General features: G+C 45.0%; 1 protein-coding gene across 4 annotated transcripts in view; it reads right to left on the bottom strand.

Moving 5' to 3' along the window:
* Nucleotides 1-465: 465 nt before the first annotated feature.
* Nucleotides 466-24725, bottom strand: part of LOC133047749 (cytochrome b5) — a 34400-nt gene continuing 10140 nt past the window's right edge. Inside the window, exons 2-6 of one of the 4 annotated variants that reach the window (XM_061131224.1) lie at nt 9702-9830; nt 7592-7621; nt 7157-7199; nt 3985-4019; nt 2004-2133 (exon numbers count right to left, since the gene is read on the bottom strand). In XM_061131224.1, the coding sequence (XP_060987207.1) occupies nt 3997-4019; nt 7157-7199; nt 7592-7621; nt 9702-9830 (225 nt within the window). In that variant the 3' untranslated portion in view covers nt 2004-2133; nt 3985-3996. Of the gene's footprint in view, nt 2134-3984; nt 7200-7591; nt 7622-9701; nt 9831-24725 lie in introns of all 4 variants that reach the window. The other 3 variants (XM_061131223.1, XR_009690834.1, XM_061131222.1) reach the window with 3 other exon arrangements.

Here is a 24725-nt window from a genome sequence, read left to right as displayed (position 1 = left end):
TTTCCCATGCCAAGTATCTCATCCTCATTCTCATTTAAAGCAAGCTTCTAAGAGATCCAGATGAGAGACATACAAATAATTCACTGGAGTGTGAGTTTGGTGGTCATTTCAAGCTTCACAGGAACCAGCTATGGGGCCGGGGGTGGGGGTGAGGGGCCTGCCTCAATCGCTTTGGTCATACTGTTTATTTCCAGACACACCATTCATGATGATGCTGAAAACCACATCGGGAGCTGTGAACCAACTGCTCTGCTATCCCAGAGGAAGAACTGGGGAACTTGACATGGAAACCCTTGACAGGTAGCCTCAAAAAGCAGGGTGAAGGTCCACGGTTTTTATTTAGCTGACCTATCCATGACTAACAGTCATGACAGCACGTTACAGCAGAGCCTGCTGACTTGTCTGTGGATGTACCAACATGCAGAGGGAGGGCGGGCGCTTCAAGTCCATCAAGAGAGGCATGAGTTTTGTTCCAGGAATATGTTTATTAAAATCTGGACAAAGCAGTCCTCTGCCAGGCATTTTCCCATGTGATACAGACACCTCCCCCACAGCTCTCCAACATTCACTCCAACCTCCAGTCACAAAAGAGGTAGAGGGTGGTACATGTCATTGATTATAAAAATCTATGTATGCTCTGAAATTTAAACAACTTCTTTAATGTGCTTTAGATATTTCTGATGAATGCCATGGCTCGTCAGTCGGCTAGTATGCCAATGGACAATCATAGCTAACTATGACGTACTTCGAGTCTATAAATTCATCTCTCAAGTTTCTTGAGAGGAAAAAAAAGCACAGGGTAGAAAATAAACAAGAACGGGACGGTTGAATCAGAGTCACACCAGAGTTCCCCGTGGCCTGTCACCAGAGCTAAATTTCTTCAAAAATCAAGACTCCAAATGTCCCATAATCTCAAGTGTGTGTTTGTACAAATTAGTGAATCACTAGTTCAAGACATTTTAAAATTATCTGGGACCTCTTTGACCCACGTGTTATTTGGCAGTGTGTTGTTCCACCTGCAAGTATTTTTATATTTCCGGCTTTTTTTTTTTTTCATTACTGCCTAGCTTCATTGATTCACAGTCTGAGAAAATGCTTTGTACGATTCTCTTAAATTTGAATTGTGACCCACAATGTTGTCTACCTCAATTAAACTTTCGTCTGAGCTTAAAAGTGTGTATTTTGATGTAGTAGAAGAAAATATTCTATAAATGCTGGCTAGATCCCTCTCCCAAAAAAGCCAGATTAGGAAATCAAGATTTCCTTATGGGGGCACAAAAGCAGTTTTCACTTCTGAAGGAGAGTCTGTAGAACCTGAGAAACTGTCAGCTGAAGATCTCTGTGCAATAGAAGCTTTGTGCAAACTGTTTAAGCTCAGAGATGGGACAGCGGCAATGTTGTCTCATGGTTCTCAGGCTTCTTGTTGACACTGCTGGTGTTTTTAATCAAAGATGAGATAGAGTATCTTTTCTAGGTCTCGCAGGCCACTTTCTCTTTTTATTATCTATTCAGTTGTTTTTTGTAGAACAATTATTAGAAATCTTTAAGTTATTATTTCTGGGCCTTCCTTAATTTCCTTAAAAAAAAAAAAAAAAACCCTACACTAGAAACATGCAAAATCTGATCATTCAATTAGATGAAGCAGCATAACAAATGACCCAAGGACACCCCTCCTCACCTTGGACAACTTGGGTCTGAAAGACGAGCATTAAATGACCGCCAAGTAATCAGATTCTAAACATGAAAGACAATTATATACCCAACAGACAGCTCAGCATGGTGGTATGTTTTAAAAGACCTTGTCCACAATAAGCAAATGATGTAGTGATGGAACATCAGAACAAAGGTGACGAATAAGAAGGCACACTCTAGAAGTTCAGTAGTTGAAAGAATGGAACAGTTTTGGTTTGTGTCTAATGTAGGAAGAAAGGAAAACAGGTGTATTCAGATTATTTTCAGGTGAAGGGTTCTGTCAGTCAAAGTTAAGAGTGGTGGCTTCTTTCTCCCCGGACCAAAGCAGTCTTTTCTTCCATTGGCTTCTGAGAATGCGTTTAGTTTTCCGAAGTGTAGAGGTGATACATCAGGGCTACAACCAGTGCCGAGATAGCTGGGATCAGCCAGTTGGTCCACCAGCTGGAAAGAAAGAGCAATGATGCTTGCATGATGTTCCATGCAGGAGACTCAAAACTCTGCTCCGTCTCCTTACCAGGACAGTCACCATGTCTGTCTGGGGTAACAGAACAGAAATGTTCTGTTACCCTCTAACCTTTCTGGATGAAAAGCTCACTCTAAATTGTTAAAAGGGAAGTGAGTACAACACATGTCCTGGTATAACGGCCACTGCTCCACCCTTCCAGCCTTATAAGAAAATGAATGGCCTCCCAGTCCCACTTAGATCTATTTCTATGAATTCATACAAACAGCTGTGTATCACTCCCTCAACAGATGCCACCAAGCACTAGTGACTTATCAAAAGGAGATCAATTCTGGGTTTCATATCACAAGTTCAGAAAAGTAAACAGGTATTGATCTAGGTACGTCCATAAGTTAACAATGGCACTGAACTGCGAAGCAGAAGACCAGGTTTCTCATTTAGCGAAAGCCATCAGCAGGCTCCATAGCCAAGGGCAAATCACGTGCCCCGAGCTGCAAAGCTAAGGGATGTGAAGCACACAGTTACTGAGGTTGCTACCAGAATCACAGCGCAACATGCTGTGATTCTAGTTAGAAAATCTAATTGCTATTTGTGTGCAGTAGGTTTAACATGTTAAGAAAAAGCATGCCCAAATGATTGAATCTGTGGTCCATAGCTGTGAATTCACAAAAATCCCTAATTCATATACTGTTCAGGCCCGATATACTGATCTACTATAAATGACAGATTAATCAGGGGCAGGGCTGGAAAAATCATGAATACAGATGTGAACTTCTAATTTCTTACGAAACAGAAATAATGTACGGGTTTTAGAATCTGGAGAAAGAGCAGGTAACACCTGACACACACGCGATGGTTTTTGTCATCAACTTCCTGTCCTTTAATACTCCTCACGAAGAGCAAGTTCGAAATCAAGATTTAAATTGCAAAAGGATTATGAGTGTAATTTGGTAGGTTTTCAGTTTCCATTTAGGAGGAGACGGACATTTCAGGGTAAAGCAAGAGGAAATAACCGCGGGGAATGTACCAGAATGTGATAGCCTGGGGACAGCAAACTTCGACAGGGTGGAATATAACAGGCAGGAGTGTGTGGCTTCGAGCTTGGGTCCAAAAAAATTGTATTTGATGGCAGTCTAAGGATGGTAGAACTGCCAAAAATGTCAGGATGATCCTGTGCATGCGAGGTCACACCTGACTCAGCGACCCCGTGGACTGCAGTGGGTTACGATTTCCTCCTCCAGGGGATCTTACCGACCCAGGGATTGAACTTGAATCTCCTGCTTTGGGAGGCAGATTCTTTGCCACTGGGCCACCTGGGAGCTATCAATATGATCTTAAACTATGAAGAAATCAAGTGCCTAGAACAAGTGACTCAAGATATACTTGGATCACTGGGTTCAATTTCAGGACAGACTAGAAAAGGGACAAGGGAAAACCGAACCATGCTTAGGGAGATATAATCATGACAATTTAAGAAACTGGCCACATATCAAATGAGGAAGGAGATGGAATATTCGCCTCAAGATAAAAAGTTGTCCAGTCCACAGTGGGGAGGAGGAGCCTCCATTTGCTCTGTTCCTCCAGGTAGGGGCGGCAGCAGTGTGAGACAGGGGGTTGTCTGAAATGTCTGAGCCATCTGACAGTTTAGGAAGGCAGGCCCTGGGTAGTCTGGGTGCTAAGTGGAGAGGACCCCAACCTGTCCACGGAGAGGAGCACGGTGGGAGCCCAAGCAACAGAGATGCCTCGGATGTGGGGAGAGAGCCCCCAGTCCAACTCTGATTCTAGGAGCCTTGTGATCAGTCATACTTTTAAAGAAAACTACCACATACCTGGAATTAGAATCAACGGTAGTAATAATACTTTCCTGAAACACAAGAAAAGGTAAGTTAAAGGGAACATCTGAACGTTCATTCAATTGACTGCTTTATTTCAACTGACGGTTCATTTCAATTGACAAATGAACTGACTCTTCATTCAATTCAATCTGCTTTAAAACAAGACCACAACAGTTTATTCAATTCATTCTTCTTATTCAATGCATTCTTCAAAAAAAAAAGTCTGAAGGAAAAATGACATCATAAGCTTCACTTATATACCCAAACTCACCATTTTTTCAGAAGAAAAAATTTTTAAGAAGGGTCTCTATTTAAATTACTTACGAACATAACCTGAAAATTTGCAAGAAAATGTTAAAAATTAATAGGATACCTAATTCTGCACATGACAGACATTTATGCTTAATGCATAAATAATAAATTTATGACAGACATAAATGCTTAATGTAGAAACTGAACACAGGTATCATTTATAAATACAAAAAATGGATCATCATCTTTAAGGAGACCAGTTTCATTCTTCAAAAGCAGGAATGAAATGTTCAATAAAACATCAGTTATTTCATCAAATCTCAGAGAAGTAAAAGTGTACCCAGATTATATTAAAAAATGTGTCAACCAAAAAAAAACAAAAAAAAGAAGTGGCATAAATTGTAACAGTCTGGACCACCTTTCCTGGTCTTACTTTAACTCTGGCAGGGTTTATTTTTTAAAACAAAAACCGGCGGCCTCACAGGCTGACATCACACCGTCACCCACCAAGAAATCCTCAAATGCCAGGGGCTTTCACGGCTATCTCCTGGTTTACCTTCCAACACCTTTTGAGAGAGGTCCTTCTTATCAGTACCATGAAAATGAACTGCAGATGGCTCTGGGAAGACAGTCCGCCCCAAACAATGGGATAACCAAGGCCAAGTAGGATGTAAGCTTTTTTGGGATTGAAAAGTTGTTAAGAAGCACTCTCGAAGCTCCACACCAGCAAAAGCATTAGTGCCTCACAGGAAGGTAGACGGAAATAATGCAGCTGTAGTTTCCCAAAGCACAAAGTAAAAAAGCATTAGCAAATGCTCAATGATCTGCAGCAAGGCAATGCTACACACAGCAAAGCGCGTTAAAGACATTCCCATAAAAAGGCTGAAAGCTTCCAGGGGAAAATCAGGCAAAGCAGTTATGACACCCACCAACCTGGAGACATGGCCTTTAAGATTCCTGACACAGGAGGAGGGAAAAACACAGTCATTCAAAAAGAAAACTTCACAGTCATTACCTTTTGAAGCAACATTAAATCTCAGAGACTACAAAAGTATTCATAACTACTGCACGATTAGTTTTCACATTTTGTATAGGCAAATAAAATGAACAAGGATTACAAGAGGTAACTGGACAGTGTGAAAATATTATTTAGCTATTAGAGACATTTAAAGACATAATCAGTTCTGAAACAAATGCAACAGTCCATTTAAGGTGAAGTGTTATCGGCACACTAGAAAGCTAAGCCTGAAACAGTGAACAGAGGTTATTTTGTCACACCCAGCACATGCATTGCACCAAACGTGCTAACAACTCTGCATGGAAACTCGCTGGCCTGCCTTCCTCCACCTTCGTTGGTATCATGAGTGGAATGCACTACTAGGGTGTGGTCACCACCAGCAACAACAAAGATCCTCTAAAGAGGTGCACTGTAAAAGACAATACGCATTTTTTGATTGCTTATTATCTGTTAGATAATAACCCAGGGATGCTTCAGCGTTAAGACAAGTTTGAATTACCACTCAGCACTGGGCCCCAGTTGGGTTTTGGTATGCAACTGACAAATCTATCAAGGAAGACAGGGGAAAGACTTCGGTCTTTATTACAGGCTGTGCCTCCTGTTCACACAGTGAACTTGTGGGGTTCAGCTTCAGGCAGGAAAAGGTGAGCAATGAAATCAACACGTGATAAGCTCTCATGCAAAGCCCATGCAAATCATTTATAAGTTCATCTGACTAAGCCCATTCCTTCACTGGAAGGCTTCCCTAAAAATACTGCTGATGGAGCGATGCTTTTATGCAAAGGTCAGAGCTTACAGAGGCCTGAGAGACTCGCAAGCACTACTCCTTAAATGGGTGGTTAAACCACAACAGTGGTCCTGCTGTGTGTGACCTTGACAAAGTCAAAGCTTGGAACAAGGTTGACTTTCATTCTTTACACTTTCTCTGGTAGGTCCAGGAGCTCCCCTATGATACCTTGAGAATCAAATCAGCTCACTTATGTAGCAAAGCTTCTAAGATAGCAACCACAGAAACCTATCAGTAGGTACTGCCATTACTGATATCCTCCATGTCAAATTGATAGATCTGGATTTGCTCACTTAAAACTGCACTGTCTCTGTATTTATTAATACAAATACCTTAACGTGGCAACTCAATCTGTTTCCCTTTGGCAGGTTCAAGCTAATACTCTTTGGTGCATCTTGTTTCACAATTCAAACAGTTTAAGCAGACAACATTTCAAAAATTCAGACCACAGTGTACGTTTATCAGCCTGGAAACAGATGGATAGTTATACAGACACAACAAGGAATTCTCTTCTTCTGGTAAGCTAGAAGCACAAGAGAGATAAATCCAGAAAAGTGTCCATGTGTTTGCTTCTGGCCTTGAAAACCAGCAAGTTCCAGCCCCGCAATCTCCCAGTTCTGCTCTGCAGTAAGCAAAGCCATGTATGTTCTACAGGAGGAAAGAGTGTGTCTCTCGGGAGTAAAGCGATTATGTAGGAGACCTTAGCTCTGACTGGTGCTTTCTGCTGGCAGGAATCACGGTTCAGGACACAGTTGGATCTATGTCAGTTCTAAGTTCAGGTGATAAGCCTTATCAAATCCTCATTTTACTATAGCTGAACAACATGTGCCAAGATAACATACTGAACACCTAACAGGAGAAACTACACTTTTTCCCTTGAAGAAAAAGCAAAAGACGTCAAGCCCCCCAGAATTTCAGCAATCCAAAAGGGAGCCTCAAAGAAGGTACTAGGTCATACAAATGAGCTGATCAGTTCAGAGAGAAGGGCGGGTGAACCTGGGCATAAAATGAACATTACTGGAATTATTTTCTTTTCCTAAGGAAAAATGCATCAAAGTGTTATTTAATTAGCATTAAATTCAACCAGGAAATATTTATTGAACACTTACTATGTCCCAGAGATGTGGAGATGAAGAAGACATCGACAGACACCTTAAAGGTTTAAGTATGAAGACTCTCCTGAGATTTTAAGTTCTCCGAAAAAAAGACTTATGTCAAATGTTCAGTTCAGAAGCACAAGGCTACTCATGTAAATAAAAAACAGAAGTAGCCCTTCAAAAGGTATCTGCTGATAATGATGATGGAAATGTTATTTTAACTATTGACAATCTTACGAGAAGAATATAAAGCTATCCTAATAAAATATACTGATGGATCTAAACATATAAAAAATTTTGCTGAGCCAACAGGGTACATATTCATCTAACCTAGAAAGACCTGCGCTGGTCTCAGGTAAGTAAATGACCTTTGCCCTCCAGTTTGACAGGTATGAAATACAGCGAAGATAATGTAGCCACCGAGATACCACAGATGGTCACACGTACCGCAGGCTTGGTTATCTTTGATCTGTCATCCTGCAATAAAAAAAATAAAGCCTATTATGAAAGGAAAAACATCTACAAAACTACCATTTCTGAAGTGTTCGCTTTTACTGACATTTAAAAAACTGCTATTCAATAATTAGCATTTTAGGTTCTACCTGTTATTAAATACCCAGTTTGATCCATCCAAGTGCAACAATTTAAAGTGCTGAGACGTATTGTAATCTAGAGTTCCAAAATTTAAAATAGCGTTTGGGATAGTCATATTTATATGCTGATCTGTATATACATTTATTAGATTCTGATTTGTAATTCAGGGAGCAGCTGAGATCTAATTAGATTTTTCCTTTCTGTCCTCTGAAACTCCCTTTCAGATGTGTGCATATACACGTGTGTGAGTGTGCAATATGCGTGGTATACTCAGTGAATTCCTGCAGTCTCTCAACTGTAGGGTCATAATCTACTCAAACCTCCGTCTAAAATAAAGTGCATTAAAAGGGTGATTGACTCAGTGGTAAAGAACCCGCCTGCCAATGCAGGAGATGAAGATTTGATCCCTGGGTCGGGAAGACGCCTTGGGAAGGAAATTGCAGCCTGCTCCAGTATTCCTGCCGGGAAATCCCATGGACAGAAGAACCTGGCGGGCTGCAAGTCCACAGGGTCACAAAGGGTTGGACATCACTTAGTGACTCAACAACAAAGGCTGATCACAGGTGAGGCAAACATGCTACAGCCACAGCCTGAAAACTCACCTGCTCCAACCCCGCAAGAAGGGAAAGAATAAGGACAGGAGGGAACATTTAAAGGGCAGTCCTCTCCGATTACCATCAAACGACATCACTTCGGGAAAATATGAAGATAAAGATGAAAATATGTGGGTGAATAAACTTTCCCAGGAAATGAAGCTGCCTTTCTCGAAGTACCATCTCCTCCCACCCAAAACCCCACCTCCTCACTCAATGGAAACTGCTCTAAAACAGCTCCAGGCCCTCCCCAGAGAGCCTGCTTCAATCCTTCCTCACCCACGGCCACTACGAGAAGCAACAACCAGACACAACACACATTCTCACGGGGTGTTTTTTATAGGGTTTCTCGGCATGCTCACTGGGGTCGAGGCTCTTTGCTTTGTTATTTCCTCGTTGGGGCCCACTTCCAGCAGCACCTCCAGCCCTTCGGGTGGGCCACTGGTAACATGTCCAGAGACAGGGGAGGAGACAGGCAGGCACTGGCTCGGAGGGGAGATCCACGCCCTCTTGGAGGGGCGGGGTCCCCGCCTGCCTGTTCCACACTCCAGGTCTGCACATCTCTAAAGTTCCTGGCAATGCTGGTTGACGGTTGAGTGCAGTCACATGTGCACATTTCAAAATGCTGCACAAGGGCCTCAACTCCTATTACACCCCTGGGTTTACAGAAGAGCTGAAACAAGCCTCTGTTTTCCCAAAGTCAGTCCATGGACTAGCACCAAGGGAGATGTTCTCAAAGGTCTCAGGTAGAGTCAGAAGGATGAGGACTGCATGTGGGTTTTACAGAAGGCAGGGTTTATTCATTTAACAGCTGATCTTTTAAAAAATGTCTAAATCACATTTTAGAATTAAAATATCCTCAAACTAACAAAAGTAGAAAGGAGTTTCTTTTTATATATTTATTTTTCAAAATTTAATTTTAATTTTTCATTATTTTAAAAACTTTTGTTTATTAAAAAATATTTTTAAATAAATATAAAGAAAGAGAAAAAAAAAGAAACGAGCTTCTTAAGAAAGATAATTTGGTCAAAAAAGAAAAAAATTAAAAATAACACTACTCTGGGTCAACACCCCACCTTCTAAAAGCTGCTGCTCAGGGGACTTCAGAGCCTGGGGTGCGCCGTCCCCCGGACCTGACCCTGGATGAGAGGATTCTGAGTGCTCATGAAAAATGTAACCAGGGAGTGCAAAGAAATCTCTGGTCAGTTTATTTTTTGATGAAATGGTGTTCTACAGTCAGGAGGAATTGCTTTTTTGTTTTATTCCTTTTTACATTTTGTAATATGCAAGTCTACAGGTTTGAGTAAGGTCAAGCCGAAGGTCAAGCCATAGCCTTAAAGAGAAACAAGTCCCCCCCAGAAGGTACTTACTGGGTGCAGCTCTCCAATGATAAATGTTTTGGACAATTCTCGAGCATCTGTAGAGTGTCCAACATCCTCAAAGTTTTCAGTAGCATCACCTCCAGCTTGTTCCCTTAAGACTTCCTCCCCACCAGGATGCTGTTTGAAGAAGAGAGAGAAAAATGAATATTTTTCTCCAGGCAAATGAGCTAAAAGGAAGTGGTTGGTTTACTTAACCAAAAAGGTTATTCTGGCAGTCATAGGTGACAGTGTGAGAGTGTTAACTTGTTCCTAAATGAAACAATTCCTTTGTATTCAATTTCCTACTTGAAAGTACAGAAAAACTTTCTCCAACAGTAAGATGTTCATTTCCCAGTTATTCATATAGCAATCAAAGCATTATGCACACATTTTTATCCTTCCAGAAGGTCCCCCTTGCTTTGCCATAAAACTCTTCTCAATCTTCAAAAGTGAAAAGTGTTAGTTGCTCAGTTGTGTCTGACTCTTTGTGACCCCATGAACTGTAGCCCGCTGGGTTCCTCTGTCCATGGCTTTCTCCAGGCAAGAATACTGGCGTGGGCTGCCATTTCCTACTCCTGGGTATCTTCCCAACCCAGGGATCGAACCCAGGTCTCCTGTATTGCAGGCAGACTCTCAATATTTACCCAATCTATTTTTAACTTATTCATATACCTTCACCTGTGACTTCTTTTGTCTAATCGTGGACTTACTACACGCAAGACAATTCATCTCTGAAAAGGGCTCCGTATGCCTGGAAAGTACGGCAACGTCCAGTCAAGCAGATGAGTCCCTGCCTCTGGACAGACTCACTTTCCAGAAGGAAGACAAAGCAATGCAAACACGTGTAGGAGAGACCTGCTCCAGATGGTGGCAGGGGGACATGTGACTGAGAGGGAACAACAGGGGCAAAGAAGAAAGAGCCCAGTTCCACAGGGGGCAGGGCGGAGAGAGCCTCCTGTGGCATCTCAGCAGCCTGGCTGCTTTCCCTGGTGCAGCCCAGGACAGCCACCACGCAGGGACCAGGGCCTGGCGGGGCAGCCGGGCACCGACACAGCTGAAGACGTCCAGAGACTCTCGGGCTGGGGAAGAGGGCGCTCAGACAAAGACAAGGAGGTGCTTGCTTACATCATCCTAAACACTTCTGCAGGGGGAAAAAGCTTCTGAGATCAAATGCACCCTGCCCTGAGCCAGTCACTCACAAGTGCCCAGTTAGAGAACAGAGTCTTCTCCCCTACCTGACTGACTATATAGGCTGTTCTTTGTCTCTACCACCAGGGGTGGGCACAGAGGCAGAAACACTGGACAAGGGTGGGCAGTCGCTGTGTTTTGAAACCTATGTCTCCTCCTACCGGTTAGACATATCTAGGGCTAAAGAAATTTACTTAATTTTTTCTCTACTACTTGTAAAAGCTATCCATCTACAGTATAGAAATACTGGAAAGCACAAGAAAGAAAATAAAAGTCACCTAAATCACCCATAATCTCACCATCCAGAGAAGACTGGATATACATATACATGTGCATGCACGCATGCTAAGCCCATTCAGTCGTGTCCAACTCTGTGCAACGCCATGGACTATAGCCCGCCAGGCTCCTCTGACCATGGGATTCTCCAGGCAAGAATACTGGAGTGGGTTGCCATGCCCTCCTCCAGACATATATGTATATGTATGAATAATTTTTAAAAGAAAATCATGATCATTACCTAAGGCATACAGATTCATTAGATAAAAAAAGGAGACTATAATATATACAGAGACAGTACTGCCTAGCATTACAGATTCATTAGATAAAAAAAGGAGACTATAATATATACAGAGACAGTACTGCCTAGCATTACTATGTGAACTTGGGAAAATAGTGTACTTATCTCATATAATTTTTGAAAAATAAGCGTGTTAATGTATGTGTTAATATAACCAATAAATATTATTCAGCACTTTTATTAAATACTTTGCAATGTCATTGACTATCTTTCCTTAATATGATTTTTTAAATGACTAATAACATTACATCTTGTACGCATTTCCACACTTATATAAGTCTTCCACTGGGACACAGGATACTAGAATCCAATCAGATGTGGGAAGCTGCCCTGGAGGGACAGGCTAGCTCAGTCTGAAAGCCAACCTGAAGTTCCCTCAGGCAACTCCAAGGTTGTGACAGCAACAAACGCGGTTTGTTAATCGTCAGTCTGTTTGTTCTTGGGCACAGCCTGAGAGGTACAGAAGCAACAATGTGGGAGACACAAAATGACTATTCCCAGAAATTATGCAAATTCACAGACTGCTGTTTCCTCTGTGTAGGTGGCTTCACTCATGAGTTCCTTAACTTTTGGGTCCTGTTAAGGATATGGGAAGAACTGATGTTTTCAAACTGTGGTGCTGGAGAAGACTCTTGAGAGTCCCTTGGACAGCAAGAAAATCAAACCATTCGATCCTAAAGGAAATAAACCCTGAATATTCACTGGAAGGACCGATGTTGAAGCTGAAGCTCCAATCCTTTGGCCCTATGATACGAAGAGCTGACTCACTGGAAAAGATCCTGATGTTGGGAAAGACTGAAGGCAGAAGGGGACGAGAGAGGATGAGATGGTTGGATGGCATCACCAACTCGATGGACATGAGTTTGAGCAAGCCCTGGGAGATAGTGAAGGACAGGGAAGCCTGGCATGCTGCAGTCCATGGGGTTGAAAAGAGCTGGACACGACTTAATGACTGAACAAACAAAAATTAATTCAGGTGGTACAGTGGTAAAGAATCTGCCTGCTAATGCAAGTGACATGGGTTTAATCCCTGGGTTGGGACGATCCCCTGGAGAAGGAAATGATAGCCCACTTCAGTTCTCTTGCCTTGGAAATCCCACGGACAGAGGAGCCTGGCAGTCTACAGCCCATGGGGTCACAAGGAGTTGGACATGACTGAGCACACGCACACAAAGTTAACTGACTCCACACACATACTGAGTGTCTCCATGTGCCAGACACCAAGCTATGCCAGACACCACAGTGAGCAAAGGAGACCAGGTTTAAGGGGTGGACCGTTTCCTGAGGCACCTCCCCTCACCCCCGCACTCACTGTGTCCACACATCTGGAAGCCGGTAACTCCGTATCTCCTTCTGTGAAGTCACTACTTATTATCAGGTCACCAGGTACCACTGTGCACCGGTAACATAGGAGAATCTCCAGATACAAACCAGGCAATACCAATAAAATAACCAGAACAGCTTTCGTTTTTGGCACCCTTTTTGTCTTTAAGAACTATTTTCTGGGAAATAAATACAAAATAGACTTTAAAAGATGAAAGACCAGCATAGTCCATAATTCAGAAAACGTCAATCATCACATTGGGCTTCTCTGGTGGCTCAGAGGTTAAAGTGTCTGCCTGCAATGCGGGAGACCTGGGTTCGATCCCTGGGTCAGGAAGATCCCCTGGAGAAGGAAATGGCAACCCACTCCAGTATTCTGGCCTGGAGAATCCCATGGACAGAGGAGCCTGGTGGGCTATAGTCCACAGGGTGGCAAAGAGTTGGACATGACTGAGCGACTTCACTTTCACTTTCAATCATCACAACCTAAGGACACTTTCACAGAGACAAGGTGAATTCTTGTGGGATAAACAGAATGGTGGCTACCAGGCACTGAAATCACAACCGGCCTCCTACCACTCACAGCATCAATGCTTCTGGAGACGCTGGCAGTGGATCTCTGCTCCTTGAAATGCTTTCTTAACATGGCTTCCAGTACAAGAGGCTCTCCCAGTTTCCCTCCAACCCCGCAGGCCACTCCTGACCTTCTCAGAGTCTCAGCCCCAGCACTCAGTCCTTGGCGCTCTCTCATCCTACCTGGACCTGCTCCCCTGGTGATCATACCTGGTCTCCCACGCAGAACATCACCTGTTCTCTAGTTACATACAGTTCTTCAGGCTGCTCCTGAGCCCAGACTCCTCCCACCTGCAACAGCCTACTTGCCCACGCATGCAACATCTAGGGAGCACCCTGAACATAACATAACCCAAGCTTAACGCTGTCCTTTGCCCCCAGTAAACAGTCTTTATTCTCAGCGATGGCTGCCGCCATGCATCGGTTGCTCAGACATGTCTGACTCTCTGTGACCCCATGGATGGCAGCTCGCCAAGCTCCTCTGTCCATGGGATTTCTCAGGCAAGAATATTGGAGTGGGTTATCATTTCCTCCTCCAGGGGATCTTCCTGACTCAGGGATCAAACCCAGGTCTCCTGCATTGGCAGGAGGGTTGTTTATCATTGAGCCACTTGGGAAGCCCTTGTATTTGGTGGTTGCGGCCAAAAACTAGAAATCAAACTTCATTCCTCTTTCCTTTTCATCCCCATCATCAGCAAATTTGGTGGGCTACCTTCAAAACATATTGAAAATCTAACCTCCCCTCCCCACTTCCCCCGCTACCACTGCAGATCAAAGCAGCAGCACCCCCTGAACAGACGACCACAACTGTGCCCTGCCTGGCCCGCTGCTGCGTCTCGATCCTCCCCTCAGGCCACTCTCCTGACGCCCTCACGCCATGAGGATGCTCAGATGTCAGCTAAGTCCAGGGGAGCCGGCCAGAGTGGAAGCAAGAGAGGCAACAGGTAAAGTAGAAGAGGCAGGCAGACACCTTAGTGATGAACTGAGGATGCCCCCCCGCCACTGCACAGAGCCACGTCTCCCCTCACCCTCCGAGGGCCACATCTGAGTCCCAGCCACACGGCCTGAGGGCCGGCTCACAGACTTGCTAAGACGGCGCTCTGTCTCAGAAACAAAGCCGCCTCCTGTGGAATGCTCATCTCCCTGACCTTGATGAGATTCCTTTATCTCTGCTCACGTCAGCCTTCCACAGACCTTCACCGAGCTGCGCATCCAAAGAGTCTGCCCTGTCCCCCCAACAGAGGGCTCCCAGGCCCTCCCTGTCCACACTGTGACCCCCAGCCCCTCCCTGTCCCCACACCATGACCCCCAGCCCCTCCCTGCCCCCACACCGTGGCCCCTACCCCCTCCCTGTCCCCCCAACAGAGGGCTCCCAGCCCCTCCCTGTCCACACTGTGACCCCCAGCCCCTCCCTGCCCCCACACCATGACCCCCACCCCTCACTGTCCCCACACCGTGGCCCCCAGCCCCTCCCTGTCCCCCCAACACTGTGGCCCCCACCCCTCCCTGTCCACACTGTGACCCCCAGCCCCTCCCTGCCCCCACACCATGACCCCCACCCCTCACTGTCCCCACACCGTGGCCCCCACCCCCTCCCTGTCCCCCCAACAGAGGGCTCCCAGCCCCTCCCTGTCCCCCCCACACCGTGGCCCCCAGCCCCTCCCTGCCCCCCCACACCATGACCCCCACCCCTCACTGTCCCCACACCATGGCCCCCAGGCCCTCCCTGCCAGCCCCACACCGCAGGCCCCCTCCCTGTCCCCCCCACAGATGGCCCCCAGCCCCTCCCTGCATTTTAAGTCCTATTTTATCAGTCACTTGCAGGATGCAGGAGGATGGAGGCTTTTGTCTGCCTCATTCATCACCATTGCCCATACCTAGTTCAGTCCCTGACACCTGGCAGATAGAAGAAATATCTGTAAAATACAGATATTTACAGAAATATCTGTAAGTAATTTTGAAGGAAGGCAACATGCAGAGCTGATTACATGCTGGTCTTAGAACTAGTGTATACAACTGGTTAAGTGACCACAACTCTCCCATTGCAGCTATTCTCATTCATACCCCTTTCCTTTCCCTGAACTATACAACAGTTCATACCATTCAGAAAACATATAATTTCATATTCAGTTGCTGTTTAATTCACTTTTAAAATTTTATTTGCAGGATAATTGCTTTCCAATGCTGTGCTGGTCTCTGCCATACAACGTCATCCCCTCCCTCCCGAACCTCCATTCCACGCCCCATCCCACCCCACCCCTCCAGATGACCACAGAGCAGTGGGCTGAGCTCCTGTTACACGGCAGCTTCCCGCTAGCTGTCTAGTTCACACGTGGCAATGTGTGTCTCCACGCTACCCTCTCAATGTGGCCCACCCTCCTTCCCCCGCTGTGTCTATTCTCTTATTTGTGCCTCTGTTCTTGCCCTGCCAATAGATTCATCCATTTAATCAAAATATTTCCTACTACTATGTGCAAAGCATTGTGTGGGACACCCAAAAGTACACGAAAAATCGACATGATTGGATTCTGAAAAAGCATACAATGAATTTGAGGCTGAAGGAAAAAACACAGGAAAGACCTTGGCCTTCACTGATAAAGCCTCAGAGTTTTGACTATTCCTGAGTGACCCGAGCGCCCCGATTGGGCCTCAGCACGCAGTAACAAGCATCACTGCTGGAGCAGGAGTCTAGCCCCTGTCCCTGAGAGGCGGCCGTGGACCGGCCTTCGCTGCGGCCAGTGCGTCCCCAGCTGCCCCTCATTCACGCCACAGAGCAGCGAGCTAAAGCTCAACTGACCTCTGAGGCAGCGTCTTCTGTTGCAACTGTGATAAAAGCTTCGTTTTTGTGTGTGTGACAGATGGCTTTTTAAAGTCACATTAGGTGAAGAAAAAAATCAAGAAGTACAGTGGAGCAGGGCTTCCCTGGTGGCTCAGTGGTAAAGAAACTGCCTGCAGTACAGGAGACCTGGGTTCGATCCCTGGGTCGGGAAGATCACCTGGAGAGAAGAACTGTTACCCACTCCAGTATTCTTGCCTGGAGAATCCCATGGACAGAGGAGCCTGGCAAGCTTCAGTCCATGGGGTGGCAAAGAATCAGACATGACTGAGCGACTAAACAACATAATAAAGCATGATTTTGTTGCCAGACATTAGAAAATTGGTTTCCAGTAAGACGTGAATTCAGAAGTGGCTTGGAATTATGAGGTAAACAATCCCACCCAATGTCATAGCTGTATGGAAACAAGCCAACAAAAATGCAACTCTTCACAAAAGCTGCTTCAGTGAGTGCTCCAGTGTGTGCTGTCCTAGAACTTTCTGCAGTGATGGAATATTCTATGTCTAAACTGTCCATACGGTAGCCACTACTCACAAGTGGCTACTGAACACTTGAAATAGAGCTGAAAAACAACATAAATTGTATTTAATTCATTCAAACTTAAGTAGAGCTTCTCTTGAGACTTCCCTCATAGCTCAGTTGGTAAAAAATCTGCCCGCAATGTGGGAGGCCCGGGTTTGATTCCTGGGTCAGGAAGATCTCCTAGAGAAGGAAATGGCAAGCTCCTCCAGTGTTCTTGCCTGGAAAATCCCATGGACAGAGGAGCCTGGCAGGCTACAGCCCATGGGGTCACGAGAGTCAGACACGACTTAGCGACTAAACCAACCAGGGCTTCTCTGGTGCCTCAGACAGTAAACAATCTGCCTGCAATGCGAGAGACCAGGGTTCGATCCCTGCTGGGTTAGGAAGATCCCCTGGAGGGGGACATGGCAACCCACTCCAGTACTCTTGCCTGGAGAACCCCATGGAGAACTGGTGGGCTACAGTTCATGGGGTCATAAAGAGTCGGACATGACTGAGCAGACTGAGTGACTAAATGCAAACTTAAGTAGCCACTTTTTGTCTACTAGCTACCATATCAGAAAGTGTAGCTGCGGACAATGCAAATATTTTTCAAGAGACAGGGACAACCTAGGTGAAAACTGAAAAGGATTTCATTTGCAGTGAAAGACATGAGCACTTATTCATCGTGTGTGTGTGTATGTGTGTGTGCGCGTATGAGAGAGAGACAGTAAAGATGAGCTCTGGACGTCAAGAAGCATGCTCCTCTGCATGGTGATGATAAAGAAGTCATGGCATGAGGGGAGCCCACAGTCATGGCAATGCCTGGTTTCAAGGTGGGAAGGCCCATAGCTACGGGTCACTGGATAGAGGAGGAGCTCAACACAAGCCAAACTGTCTTGGAAGAAAAAGCTTTTGTCAACAGACTCGTTCAAGGAGAGGCCACCACAAAAGCTGAAGATGACCACAGACAAAACCACTCTTCTTCTCTGTGGCAGATTTCAGGATCAAGTATGACCTGTTTGACCATTTTACCAACCTTGGGCATTACAGGGCGAGAGTAGGAAGTTCTTGTCTGTATGAGGATAGTGCAATAAAAACTGGAATCTCATACAGAACTTTGGTTTGTATTAATCTAACATAAATCTTTTACAACTTTAGCCTTCCAATTACAATCACTAAAGGTCAGAAGTGGTCTCTTAGGCTTTGCAGTTACACTTTATCTAATAATATAGTTGTAACTGTACTTTTGAATTTTAGGATGTAACAAAGTCAATGGTTTGCCAAATGTACAAAAATGAGAGGAATGCAAATAAGGCAAAAAACAAAAAGTGTTAAATGAATACCAAGGAAAGGACAGCTCATTCCAGTTGGAGGACAGGTGACAAGGAACCCTCAATATGCTAATATGACAGACGACCAATGGAAAGGAGAGGTCACCCTTCCCCACTACCTGGTCATGTGAATTAATGACCCTGGCAGAGTCTGTATGGTACTCAACGATCTAAAAGGGGCATGCCTTGATTTCTAAAGAATGAACTCAAAAGGGAAGAAAATACTAGGAATTTGGTAAACTTTTCTTCACAGGGCTCCAAATATCCATGATGAATTAAGCCTTATTTATAGTCCTTTGCACAATGCTAAGAGAAACAAGCTCAGATTCTCACTTCATTTTTTAAAAAATTGAAATATAGTTGATTTACAATGTTGTGCTACTTTAGAGTCTCACTTCACCTTTAATTAACAGTGCCACACCAGTGTTTTCAGGTAAACACCACTGAGTTACCTGCTGTGAAAAATCCACACACTTAACCCTGATAACCAGCATGTCACCCTTCACTTACAAAGCCAGACTAGCCATGATCCCATGCACCCTACCTCTTTCCAAATACTTCCACTGGTAAGAATTTGTTTTGATTTGAAAAAAGTGCTCAGTGCAGGTGGAGCTCAAGTGTTCATGGGACTGCTTCTTTTAGGAGAGATAGCAAGGCTACCAGGGTTAACTCCACACTGACAGAAACTACATGACCAGCTTTATTCACAACCAAAGTTCCAAGAATTTCACCAAGAAGACACGTGGCCCGTTTAAAGCTGCAGAACTCCACGGCTTATCCCGAGTGTGTGATCAGTCACGTATGCTTTGCCCACAGGCTGTGTAGCCCACTGTAGCCCATCAGGCTCCTCTCCATGGGATTTCCCAGGCAAGAATACTGCAGTGGGTAACCATTTCCTTCCTTCCTTACCCAGTCATCAAACCCACATCTCCTGTGTCTCCTGCATTGGCAGGGGGGTTCTTTACCCGCTGAGCCATCAGGGAACCCACCTTCCTCGGCCTCACCAACTAAGGAAGATTACAAAGACAGACCTGTTTCTATCTCAGGGCTCCATCTGGCTGCGAGGTTTTCCCAGTAAGAAACCCCACAGGGTATGTAGACCAGCAATGCAGTACCTGTCGGGTCTTAGGCATTCCCTTTGAGGACGTGCTTAACTGAGCACAAACAAACACAACAGCAGCAAAATCCTTTCCATGTAAATGTAATCTTATGTGGATCCAAAGTCCACCAGTTCTGGAGTTTTAAACAGGACCTTTCAATTCAAACACTCAACACTGCCAGAAAAGGCGGCACAAATAAACCATCTATAAACAATGACTAGGCAATAGGCCGCACAAATAAACCATCTATAAACAATGACTAGGCAAAAAAAAAAACTATTTAGAGAGATTATCTTCAATAGTTAAGCCAAAAATGAAAACAATCCTTTGGAGTGCAATCAATTTACATAAGATTTAGGAAAAACAACAACAAGATAGCTGAATGGTCCCTATCATTTCTAGACGTTTTTCTGAGAAGGCAGAGGGTGAAGGCCAGTGAAGCTGGTGGGACCCTCAGACCTCTGTGTGGCTCGGCTCCCCGCAGACTGGGGAGGGAGCGGGCCCTCGGGTCCATACCGCCCCGGGCCTCCGTGCAGCTTCTCACTGGGCCCTCAAAGCCCTGGGCCAGAGGCTCACAGGCATCATCTGAATTCAGTTCCGTTCAGTTGCTCAGTCGTGTCCGACTCTTTGCGTACCCATGGACTGCAGCATGCCAGGCCTCCCTGTGAGTCACCAACCCCCAGAGTTTACTCAAGCTCATGTCCATTGAGTCAGTGATGCCATCCAACCATCTCATCTTCTGTCGTCCCCTTCTCCTCCTGCCTTCAATCTTTCCCAGCTTCAGGGGCTTTTCCAATGAGTCAGCTCTTCGCATCAGGTGGCCAAAGTATTGGAGTTTCAGCTTCAACATCAGTCCTTCCAATGAATACCCAGGACTGATCTCCTTTAGAATGGACTGGTTGGATCTCCTTGCAGTCCAAGGGACTTTTAAGAGTCTTCTCCAACACCACAGTTCAAAAGCATGAGTTCTTCGGCGCTCAGCTTTCTTTATGGTCCAACTCTCACATCTATATATGACTACTGGAAAAACCATAGCCTTGACTAGACAGACTTTGTTAGCAAAGTAATGTCTCTGCTTTTTAATATGCTATCTAGGTTGGTCATAGCTTTTCTTCCAAGGAGTAATTCTCCTCATTTCACTCTGAAGATGAGAGATGAAATGTAATACAAACCCATCTTTGCATTCACCTGGCTGGCTTATGAGACGCGCCTGCTCACTCAAACATCTGCCAAGCACCATGCCAGGCTCTGTGCTCGGCCACGACCCTCAGGGAGTCACACCGCAGCGATGTGCAGCCCAGGGAGGGCCAACACCGTCCGCACCGGTGCCGAGCCAGGACACAGGGCGGGAGGGCGGTGCGCTCCTGGAGCTGGGGCAAGAAGCCAGCCCCTGGGGGCCGCCTGGACTGTGGAGTGGAAGGTTCTCAGGTGGTTCGCGAGGGGAAATGGGGATGGTCCATGCAAAGAAAACGGAGAACACAAAGGCCCAGAGACACAACGGCACTTGGAGGAACTGCAGGTACTGTAAATAACTGGATCCTGCCTGAATAAAGACACCTGTGTGACCACCTTCTCATTTGTTTTTGTTATTGGATGCGGGGTGGAGGCAATGAGAAAGGAACTCAAGCACGTCACCTCCCAATCACTTTATAGGTAACACTTGCCCAAGTCACTCGTCAAAACGTTAAGTCAGACCCTCCCGTCTGTCCATAAGCCCCGGCACTGTGGCTGTGGTTTGGTCTTCAGCTGCCCAAGCCCAGACAGGCGGTACATGCTATGGAAGGACGCCTGGGCTGGACGCAGAGGAAGCCACATTCAAGGTCCAGCCCTGCCACGTCTTGGCAGAGCAACCCAGGAAAGGACCAGTTCTTCCTGACCTGCCTTGCCTCCATTATGAAATACCTCTCCCACTTAAACTTCAGAGATTAAATGACATAACTAGCAGAATGCCTGGTGTGCAACAGGTGTTCCAGTAATATCAGCTTAGTTCCCTTTCTTCACCACGCCATTCAATATTGCCAGAAAGAGCCTTGCACAGATCTCACACAGCACCTGGACCCTGCAAACTCAACTCCAGCAACAAACCCCCAGAAGACCCCTTCTTTCCATCCTGCCCTTCATTGTCAAGAGATTTCTGCAGAATAATTAACTGACTTGATCCTACTGAGCCACAGAATCAACGACAAGAGTTCACAGAAACAACATATCGTAAGGACAAAGAACACTTTCTGCGTGAAATAATTCTTAAAGGTCACCAGGATGAAGAGAGATAAGCAATGCAGCTGTGAGCTGCTAATATAATGCTATTAGTTTCTCTCCTTGAAAAAACGAAAAGCAAAATCATTACTTTTAGTGATGAGACAGTAAACGTGTGGCTCCAAATTTACCATGCATCAGAGATAACTTGGCATTTAGTCAGTGTGCCTGGATCGATATTTTTAATTCTACCATCACTAAACATGTCTCAGTAGGTAAAACAAGCAAGTTCACTGGAGACACAGCAACTCCTTTGGCCCCTGAAGGGAACGTTAGGTCCCTGATGGAGAGGTCATGACCTTGGAGGAGAGGACGGGGCAGGGCCATGTCTGCCTCTGAGGGACAAGAGCAGGGGACACTGAGGCCTGGAGAGGAGCTGGAACACACACCACACACTGCGTGACCTGAATCAACTCAACGATCCTCGTAAGAACAAATAAAGCCGCCGAGGCTGAGAGCCCAGAGGAGGATGGGTCACGCTCTAGAAGGGGCTGGTCTTCTGTCTCCTCTGGGATCCACCTGGACTTAGAATGGCCAGAAGATGAGAGCATGGGACAGGTGACAGCTGAGACCCAAGGGGGACAGAGAGGGCGCCTGAGGGCGGAACTGTGTCCTCAACACCAAATCGTCACGCCTGTCATTCCTTTTACAGCTAGCATTAAAAAAAAAAAAAAAAAAAAAATGGCTATAACAGGCAACTAGAGGTAAGAGAGAAATGAAACAAGCTGTCAGGAAATTACTCAAGCTAGAACAACAGCCATCCTGCATTGATTTCCTAATATTTTGCACTTATAAACTTGTACTTATTCATTCAATAAATATTTATTGAGCCTTCTCTATGTGCCAGCATTATTCCAGTTGCTAGGGAATAAAATAACCAGGGAATAAAGCAGAAAGAAACTCTTGCACTCACGGAGTATACATTCCAGTGGAGAGAGGAAGATAAACCACAAACATGATAGATAAATTATACAGTATGTTAGAAGGTGATAGGGAAAAAGAGGAATCAGAGCAGGGTGGTGGGGTCAGGAATGCAGGGGCCTGGGGAGATGGCCGGTGGGAAACGGGGGTCAGGAGAGGCCTCGTGGAACAGGTGAAGGAGGAAGCCTGCTGGGATCTGGGGGATAACTTTCCATACAGGGGGAGGAGTCCTGACAAGTTCGCAGAAGAGCAAGGGCATCAGCGTGTGTGATGCAGGATGTGCCAGCAGCCAGAGAGGCTGAGATACCAGAGACAGAACCAGGTGCAACTGGGTGGCAAGTGATGCAGTTCCTTGGAGATGCCTTGGTGGTGGTGGTTTATTCCCTCAGTCGTGTCTGACTCTTCGCGACTCCATGGAGTATAGCTGGCCAGGCTCCTCTGTGCATGGGATTTCCCAGGCAAGAATCCTGGAGTGGGTTTCCATTTCCTTCTCCAGGGGATCATCCCAACCCAGGGATCGAACCCACATCTCTTACATCTCCTGCAGCAGCAAGTAGAGTCTATAGCACTGAGCCACTGGCTGCTTTGTTCCCTTTTTATTGCTGAGTGGTATTCCCTCCACGCGTCAACCAGTCTAACCAGGAACCCACCGAGGAACACGTGAGCTCTTTCCAGTTTGGGATACTCCCTCCACAATCTACCAGTCTAATCAGGAACCCAGTGAGGAACATGTGAGCTGTTTGCAGTTTGGGGCTTGACAAGTAAAGCTGCCAGCCCAACAGCCATTCTGCTGTATGACACTGTCAGACATCTATTGTCTGACATTGTTTATACTTACCGACTTTTAATTATTCGTTCAATTAATCAGTGTCAAGTCCTCTTTCTGTGCCAGCATTGTTCTAGTTGCTGGGATCTGCATATAGGCTTTTACGAGGACATAAGTTTTCCTTTCTCTAGGACTAATGTCAAGGAGGGCTACTGCTGGGTCTCATAGTAAGTCTACGTTTAGCATAGATTTTAAAATGTGTACACTGATTTCAATGTGTCTGTACCACTGTATCTCACCAGCAATGCATGACCAGTTCAGGATTTCCATGTCCTCACCAGCATCTGGGTTACCTGGAGTTTTTTTTTTTTTTTACTGTAGCCAATCTAACAGTTATGTTGTAGTAGCTGTGGTTTTAATTTGCATTTCCCTAACAGCCAGTGATGTTGGACATCTTTTCACATTCACATTTGCTATTCATATATCTTCTTGGAGGAAAAGTCTGTTCAAGTCTTTTCCCCCATTCTTCTATTTGCATTATTTGTTTCCTTATTGTTGAGGTTAGAAAATTCTTTATATATTCTAAATATGTCTTCTGTCAGATATGAGATTAGAAAAAGATTTCTACTGGTTCATGGCTCTGTCATGTCATTCTCTTAACAGTGTCTTTTAAAGAACAGAATTTTTTTTCATTTTTATGAAGTCCAATTTAACCACTTTTTCTTTTATGGATCATGCTTTCCCTATTATGCCTAAGAACTCTTTGCCTAATCTTAAGTCTCTTGAAAGTTTTAAAAATTTTATATTTACATCAATGATCTACCTGGGATTAATTTTTGTAAAAAGTGTGATGTTTGGGTCAAGATTTATATTCTTGACTACTGATGTCCAATTGTTCCAGCACCATTTGTTAAAAAGGCTGTCCTTCCTGCATCAGATTGCTTTTGCATTTCTGTCAAAAGTCAGAAGCATTTGTGTGCATCTATTTCTGATATTTAACTTATATGCAGAGTATATCATGAGAAACGCTAGGCTGGAGGAAGCACAAGCTGGAATCAAGATTGCTGGGAGAAATATCAATAACCTCAGATATGCAGATGATACCACCCTTATGGCAGAAAGTGAAGAAGAACTAAAGAGTCTCTTGATGAAAGTGAAAGAGGAGAGTGAAAAAGTTGGCTTAAAGCTCAACATTCAGCAAACTAAGATCATGGCATCTGGTCCCATCACTTCATGGCAAATAGATGGGGAAACAGTGTCAGACTTTATTTTTCTGGGCTCCAACATCACTGCAGATGGTGACTGCAGCCATGAAATTAAAAGACGCTTACTCCTTGGAAGAAAAGTTATGACCAACCTAGACAGCATATTAAAAAGCTGAGACATTAGTTTGCCAACAAAGATCCATCTAGTCAAGGCTATGGTTTTTCCAGTGGTCATATATGGATGTGAGACTTGAACTGTGAAGAAAGCTGAGCGCCGAAAAATTGATGCTTTTGAACTGTGGTGTTGAAGAAGACTCTTGAGAGTCCCTTGGACTGCAAGGAGATCCAACCAGTCCATTCTAAAGGAGATCAGTCCTGGGTGTTCACTGGAAGGACCGATGTTGAAGCTGAAACTCCAATACTTTGGCCACCTGATGCAAAGAGCTTTCTCAT

The sequence above is a fragment of the Dama dama genome, chromosome 27, assembly GCF_033118175.1.
Source record: "Dama dama isolate Ldn47 chromosome 27, ASM3311817v1, whole genome shotgun sequence".
In the NCBI taxonomy this organism is placed as follows: domain Eukaryota; kingdom Metazoa; phylum Chordata; class Mammalia; order Artiodactyla; family Cervidae; genus Dama; species Dama dama.
The sequence above is the reverse complement of the archived record's forward strand: the minus strand, read 5'-3'. Positions and strand labels throughout refer to the sequence as shown.